Here is an 8,568-nt window from a genome sequence, read left to right on the forward strand (position 1 = left end):
GAGGTCAAGCAAATAATCAATATTTAGCTCAGTTCTAATATCTAATAGAACCTTGAAGGAATCACTGCAAATCCACCTCCTCGGACTCTGCATGATTTAAGGAGAAAGGTAAAACCAAGAAGGGAAGCCACAGCTCAAGTATAAGCTAAGTTTCAGTACTGAACTTTTCAGACATTTTGTTCAAAATAACAAGAATTGCTTTATTTCCAAATGACCAAATACCTAACAGATACTATTTTAGATTACATTAATCTGAATTTGTTAATTTGTTATTAATAATTTATTAATATTAAATAATAATTAATAGTCATTATTTAATAATCATTCACAGTGGCAAATTAACTGAGGTTTAATTAGGATTTGTATATGGTGGTCACAACTTTTTTGCAATTTACTTTGAAACTGCAGCACCAATATTTTCTAAGATGTGCATGTAATTACTATGTGTGAAAATTACAGCCTTAATAAATGCTGAATAATAAACCTTTAAGCATTTTTGAAATAATATTTTGAGAAATCCACTCTAAAGAATGATCATAGCCTCCTTGTGTATTTCAACCTATCTAATGAAGATGGCATTGTTTTTAGTTGATAAAATCCACTGTTTGTTATCTAGTCCATAACTTACCTGCAAGGTTATCTGCAAATCATCTATCTTTTATAACTGAATGCATTTTACAGTTGCTTTGAAGAAATAAATATCCAAAAAGCACCCCATACATTTTAGTTCTGATCACATGTAAAGGTTAAACTTCTATAAAGTGGCATTTGCAACCAGATGAATTATATGTTATGACTCCTGTCACCAAGGAACAGAATGCATAATTAATGAAACACCAGCCACTACTATATAGAGCAGCGGACAATACAGGGGGAGAACTTGATTCTCTAGAGAGAGACTAGAGTTTCGGTGTGGGTCAGAAAATATCCTTTTGATTGCCCTACTCATTGTATCACCTTGGATTTTGGTTCCAACAAGAGTAATAACACCCCTCAATGATTAGCACTGAACAATACATGAAAAGGGAACAATTTCAAAGTGTATTTGCAAATTATTTATTTTCACATAATCCACATGGGCAGTTTAACCTATCCAAGAACATATTTAAACAGCTCCTACATGAAGTATGACAAAATTAATCCAAAAGACTATACCAAAAAAAGAGATTTACAGCAAAAAATTGCCAAACAAAAAATTGATGTTAAAATCAAAGAACTATGTTATTTTGAAAATGTATATATTTATTGAACTTGTTCATTAATAGTTGGAAGCCATTTTCTATCTGCTGAAGTACTGAGCTCATTTAGAGTCACTGATTAACCTGACATGTATTGTACATATTCAGGAGGAACTCACACTTCCATAAAAGTCTGATTTGGATCTGAAGAACTTGACAGAGACTGCACCATAATTCAAGTTCAGTCTCCTGGAGTAGTAATTCAGTAGCACTGCTAACTGCTCCACTGTGTGATTCTGCTACCTCAAAGGTCCATTGGACTCAGTTTGTTTCTCAGCCTCATGTTCACGTGCTATGAAGAATCTGCGAATGGCCATTCCAAGTGTGTGTATTTATTTTTTCTCTGGATCCTCCAGTTTTTTCCTTGCATATGTTAACTGCTCACTATAAATTGTTCTCCTGTGAGTGAGTTTAAGAATACTGCATATAAAAACCAAACAAAATGATTACAGCACTTGACACATACCCTACAGAATGTGAAAATCTTAGATACAGTATTGTGGTAAAATTTCATTTTGGAAATAATCAGTCACTTGTACTCTATATCCTATTTTAAATTTCCCCTTGGGATTAATAAAGTTTATCTAATCGCATTTCAACTAGTCTGTTGTAATACTCCATCTGCAGCAAGCACACATGCATGTACCCTCCTATATAAAGTAAAAATTACAAGTTAAAAAAGTAAATGAAATGAGAAGATGTGCTGCAAATGCAAGGGCCTAGTTAGAAGTTCATATATTAAAGACAGCATGTTGAAACTAGGCCATGTTAAATATGCTTGCAAGCAGTCAAAGAATGCTACACAGCTACTAGGCTAGCAAGACAGATAAGTTACAGTTCAAAGTTCATTTGAAGTAATTGAATGTTTATGTACTGTAACAATATTACAGAAAACTTTTCTGAAGCTTTGAATTTCTTCTACTATTGATAAAAGATATGGCAATATGATTATTGGGGTCATATAGTATTTTCAAGCCAGTCAAAACTTTCTTATTTTACTTTTGGCTCCCAAAATATGGAGTTATAGGAAACATATTAAAAACACAGATTTGTAAGCTTCACTAAATGTCTACTAACTGTGATCTTTCCATTCATTGCTTCATTGCTACTTTAGAAGAGATTTCAAGAAGAGGGTATCAAAACATTGATTAGCAATCATTTACACATTCATTTAAAGTTCTGGGGTACAAAGGAGGTGGTATGTTTTCTTTCATTTTTGTTTCTTTCGAAGCAAACAAATACACAACCACCTTCACTAGCCCTGTATCTGAGTGGATATTGGGAGACAAGGGAGGTGACATGGATTTCTGGAAAAAATAGTCACACAGTTTTCCATTTTTTCTTCTTCCATATTTCCAAATTAGAGGTTGCTACTAAAATTTTATGTTAGTCTGTTTTATATTACTTCAGGTGCTGAGCCATCTTTTGAATATGTTAAACCTGGAGCCAGCCAGAGTTAGTTAACACATTGGTGGAATCTGTCAGATCATAAATATTTATGAGAAAAAATAATCCATTATCACATAGGGTGAACTAATCTCATTTTTATTTGACCAAATTATTGAAAATCAAAACTTACACAATCATTTTGTGAATTTTTTATATCTTTAAAACCAAATGGTGAAAAATGTATAGTGTTTCATTCATGATTCTAATTTATGTCACCAAAGTACCTTTGGTTTGAAACTGGAATGAATAATGTTACCCATAAATTTACTTTCTGTCTTATCTTTTGGCAGTCAACCTCAAACTACCAACTTTTAATTTCTGAAAAAGAGAAAACACTTCATTCAAAAGTAAGGCATATTTATAAATATTTAAATGCACTAAAAATTATGTTTTAAAAGGTATGATTTATATCAGCCTTTGAGTTAAAACCTGGTATACTGAAAACGTAATAATAATGTGCCATTGGTTATTTGCTTCACAATGAATTCTATTTGTGCTATGTTTAAATTTGATGTGTTTTGTTTTCAAATTGATGTTTACATATTAAAAATAATAAGTTTTTGAATGTTCACTTCTAAAACATTTCAATAAAAGCAAGCAATTAGATGCTTATAAATAAAGACAGTAGTCATCTACTACATTATTATTATTATTATTATTATTATTATTATTATTATTATTATCATCGTCATCCCATAAGGATATGCAGTAACACTTTAGTACATTTTTATTTAAATTATCTCTTGAATTCAGTTTATTTGTATATGGTGCCTTATGTATTTGCTCTCTCTTTATTTACTTTCCCAACTTTCGGCATGTCTCAATACTAAAAGGATAAAAAAATAATAATTTGAAAAGCATCAGCATAGGGCTGCGCATCAGTTTTCTATTAGTCAGTAGACGTATTTGAAACAAAAAACAGAGAAAAGATTAACGACCTGTATCAGAACAACAGAACTACCTGGAAAGACATTTAAAGCAGGGGAAGACTGAAGTATGACGCTGTTGTGCTATAAATAGCTTAATTAATAGACGAAATCCATTCACATACAAAATGAGCAGTGGCCATTAAGAACAATTGTTATAATACTCAGTTCACGAAAATATGTTATACATTTATTTTTTCAACAAATTATGAAACAGTTAAATATTGATGTGTTCTAGCAAATGTATCTCCACTAAATTTTAATTAAAGAATGTGCGAAAATGGCCTATTCTCAAGTATTTGTAATTCAAAAAGATAATTGGGTATTTGTTTCTCACATAAAAGAAACGTTGACTAATGTTAAAAGATACTCAGGTCACTGTTTGCTTTAAACCTGTTCCACCTTAGTGAACAAATTTATTCCGAGGTGTTTTCGCTGTAAATGTATAATCCCTAATTTATTATTTTGAATGTGAAAGAATTATCTAGTCATATTAAACGCTCAAAAGGGGTCATAATATATCCAGTAAAAAAATAAATACAACTTTATAAGACCTAAACCAAATTGCAAAATAATTATCTTCTAGATAAGAGATTAACTAAAATGTAAGATATCAGCGATATTAAAATGTAACAAAATAGTTGTAATTTATTCAGTTACCCAATGCTTCATTAAACAGCCCTATAAAACTGACTATGGCATGTTTACATGTTTACCTTATCTTTAAAAGACATTTGTTGAAATGAATTGTAAAAACTGAGATAATAAGCAAGGAACTCGAAGTGAAGAGCTCCCTTGAAAATAAATCAGACAGAATGTCTCACGCTGGGTATTTTCCCACTCCGGGTCTCATATTCGTTTTTATTAAAACAAAAAACAAACGATAAAGAACATTTTAAAGACCCGAAAAGCCGACAGCACATCACCTGTCTGTCTCTTGCTCATTCGTGAGCCCTGCCCACTTTGTTTTCCTGCACAACACGACCGAAAAAGACAAAAAGCCAGTTGATGAATGGTCAATCTTTCCTGAAATGTCACTGGCCGTCACGTCCTGAGGCCCTCCAATCATGTTTAACTATTGGAAAAAGACCATGCCTTTCTTGGCTAATGGGCGGGGCAGTCCAACAACCGTACCCAGATGACAGGCGTGTCGCCACGCCTTTCCATCCAATTAGAGTACGGAATGGGCGGGGCAAATGAAAAGAAAGGCGTGGGCAAAAGCATGTGTTATATTACAGTGCGGCTGGGAGATTCGAACATTTAGACAATATCTTGCTGAGTTATTAGTTCGAAACGTTACCTAGGAAAGTGTGGTTTAGGTTGCAGCAGCTCATGAACTAAAATACGGACAAGCGACAGTGCGTTTAGATCACCACAAAAATGATGTCCATGAACAGCAAGCAGGCTTTCAGCATGCATCCTATTCTGCATGAGCCAAAATACACGCCGCTGCACTCCAGTTCAGAAGCTATCCGAAGGGCATGTCTTCCTACGCCATCGGTGAGTTCATTTACATACAAACCGCGGAAAGATGAGAAGGCGCGCGATACTAGCAATATGTGCGCAACGAGTGTCAAATATATTAATTTTAGGATTATTCAAGATGCAAAGAAGGGTGTCTTAATTAGTTAATAAATTGTCACAGCTAATATTTAAAATGGTTAAAGACAGTGTTTGACGGTTATAGAAACATTAGAAGGTGTGACAATTTAAAAGTTAATATTGAAAGATGTGCCGTTTCTAATTTTGTTCGTTTATAATTACTTTAATTTATCTGCATGCACATTGCTAAATTAACTTTTGGCGCAAATGACGCAGTCATCAACGCCGTGCGGAGAAAACGCAGTTATCAATAATAAAATAAACCTTAAAGGAAGGCGCGGAGAAATACACATTTTACATAACTGTGTTCTTTATTTTTGCATGTTATTGAAGCCAATTTTCCCTTCTTGTTTCTCAGCTGCAGGGTAATATATTCGCAGGTTTCGATGAGACCTTGCTTCAAAGAGCAGAAGCACTGGCAGCAGTGGATATAGTGTCCCAGAAAAGTCACCCTTTCAAGCCGGATGCCACCTATCACACCATGACCAGTATGACTTGCACCCCTACCTCTTCGACGGTTCACCTGCACCACCCATCTGTCCTTACCGGCCATCATCATCATCAGCCCTCGCAAGGTCTTGAGGGTGAACTCTTGGACCACCTCACGCCGGGAATCTCACTGGGGGGTATGGTGGGGCCCGATGTGGGCTCAACAGCGTCTCATCATGCACACATGTCTGCCATCAACCACATGCCCCATCACCACCCGCAGACAATGAATATGCACCAGCACAACCTGGGATCTCACACTTCGCTGGGCAGCACTGGGGAATCCGAGCCAGACCCGCGAGAGCTCGAGTCGTTTGCTGAACGATTTAAACAGAGGAGAATTAAACTCGGAGTTACCCAAGCGGACGTAGGTTCCGCGCTGGCCAACCTGAAGATTCCAGGTGTTGGCTGCCTCAGTCAGTCTACCATATGTCGCTTTGAGTCGCTTACTCTGTCCCATAATAACATGGTAGCACTTAAGCCTATTCTTGAAGCCTGGCTGGAAGAAGCAGAGCGGGCACAGAGGGAAAAAATGACCAAACCAGAAATATTTAATGGTGGGGACAAGAAACGCAAGAGAACATCGATTGCTGCACCTGAGAAGCGATCTTTAGAAGCGTATTTTGCCGTGCAGCCTAGACCATCTTCCGAGAAGATAGCGGCCATAGCCGAGAAACTGGATCTCAAAAAGAACGTGGTACGAGTCTGGTTTTGCAATCAAAGACAGAAACAAAAAAGAATGAAGTTTTCAGCAGCGCACTGAGGAAGAGGGACCGCACATTCACTACAAATAGACGTCTTGGACCTTCCTTAAGACACTTGTATTGTTTTACAAAAATCGCTGGGACACGGGAAAAAAAAGAAAACTTTTGATACAACCCTCGAAAAAAAAAACCCAAAACGAATTAAATGAGCAAATCCGGCTAAAAGGGGAAACTATATTGTTATTAATTAATAACACGGGGCGGATAATATATAACACCCTGTTTGAACTGGAGAATTAGAAGACATCATTTTGGGTTTAGTACAAAACTTTATTATTGACTTTAATGGCAATCATTGTATAAAACTCAGAGAAACTTGAATAATAATTATTATTCTCTTTAGTTGACAAATAACTCTTTTATATTTATTAATGTAAATACTAAATTGTAAATACATTTGCACCTATGTGTGAAGAGCTCATTTGTTCTTTTTTATATAAATACTGTTGTTGTTTTCTGCCTATTTTAATGTTTAAATTGTTATTTTATGTGCTTTGTAAGTCAGTTTTATTTAAATCTTCATTATTACACGGGGATCCTTGTGTTTCTCATTGCATGGTTTATAAACAGGACGTATCTGTACGGTAGTATTAAGGATCAATTTGAATGCGTTGCAATAACGGAAAAAGTTTACTGTTTTCTACCTCATCGCTTTGGGCACATCCATGGTTGTTTTAAAAACTCACGAACTTATTAGGAACATTAGATCACAAAACATGTAAGGAGTCAATATGTTTATAATAATTTAACTGTAACAATGCTTTGACAATCAAATGTTTTCTTTTATTTAAAAACATGATTTATTTATGATTTTCTCAATTGAAACAAAGAAAAAGCAAAATACCTCTTGGTGTTTATTGAATTATCCTGTTTTGTTCCATTCTTAATATTATAAACCTTGGTATGATTTAAAGCAGCCAAATAAATGTTAGATACGACCTATTCATGTTAAAGCCACTGCATTATTAAGAGATTCTGTTTTTAAGGATTCATTTGTGCACTTTGTATGTAAAAGGAGGTTTTAATTAATGTAATTTGTTAATTTATTTTTCCGTTTTATTTATTATATAGACAGTTTGTCGCATTCATTTTGTGATTTCTAAAGGTGTGCTTTGAAAATGTGTCTGTGTAAGCGACAGAATTTCAAATAAACAACGCACGTTGTACCCCAGCCGCTTTTTATTTTCTTGTGAGACCGTGCTCTCTCTCTCTGAATGACTGCAGGCTCAATGCTTTGTTTTTACTATTTTACAATGCTTATTCAAATATGAGACCATCCACACGAAATTTATAGCTATAGGCTTCATGGTTGAATCGCACTGCTGTGCATAATTTAACTGGATGTTTTGTCAATATTATGAATGAGTACTAGTATTGAAAATTAATTTTTAGATGTGGCATACATTATACAATTAAATAAATGAATAAATAAGTACATATTCTTTCATGCACCTCCCCTCCCTTTCCCCCTGGATTGCACATATGAATCCCACATATAGTATTACTTTATTTAAGTAAAACGACAAACTTATGAAGTAAGTCCAAAAATAAATAAATAAAAATACACATACAAGCAATATAACCTACAGGACTGCCGGGATTCTTAACTCAGAAATATACGTGTGTGTGCATATATTTGCAGGCAGATAGATTATAAAAGGAGACAATGTTTTAAAAAGAATATCGCCCCAATATAAACCTATAAATCTAACAATAGAGTTACTTTTGAAAAATGCAGCGTTTCAAAAAATTGCCAAGGTTAGGTCCGTGCTAACATTATTGGTTACTGGTTACTTATCGCAGGAACTTCATATCTGATCTTATAGATTCAAGCATATTTGCTGTGAAAGCTTTTAAAACAGTCGACACATTAGAATGTAAACTTGTGTAAATTCTATTGACTATATCAAGACTTGTTTTTTAGAGGGCCTGAAGTAGAGAATTAGTAGATCGGAGTTTATTTTCTGATCAGCAAAAAATTCTAGTATAGAAATCCTGTAGATCTGTTCTAAATAACAGAGTTAACTTTACCGCTTGTAGTACAAGTTACTTATTTTAATTTACTGGTTTTCCTTATTTTTTCTTTTACAAACATTAGAA

At 34.4% G+C, this 8,568-nt stretch overlaps 1 protein-coding gene across 1 annotated transcript; it reads left to right on the top strand.

The window, feature by feature from the left end:
• Positions 1–4,831: 4,831 nt before the first annotated feature.
• Positions 4,832–7,639, top strand: pou4f4 (POU class 4 homeobox 4). Its single transcript, XM_028815996.2, has 2 exons — positions 4,832–5,113; positions 5,574–7,639. The coding sequence occupies exons 1-2, from the start codon at positions 4,994–4,996 to the stop codon at positions 6,465–6,467; spliced, it is 1,014 nt and encodes a 337-aa protein (XP_028671829.1). The 5' UTR covers positions 4,832–4,993; the 3' UTR covers positions 6,468–7,639.
• Positions 7,640–8,568: the final 929 nt, after the last annotated feature.

The sequence above is a fragment of the Erpetoichthys calabaricus genome, chromosome 12 (genome assembly GCF_900747795.2).
Source record: "Erpetoichthys calabaricus chromosome 12, fErpCal1.3, whole genome shotgun sequence".
Classification (NCBI taxonomy): domain Eukaryota; kingdom Metazoa; phylum Chordata; class Cladistia; order Polypteriformes; family Polypteridae; genus Erpetoichthys; species Erpetoichthys calabaricus.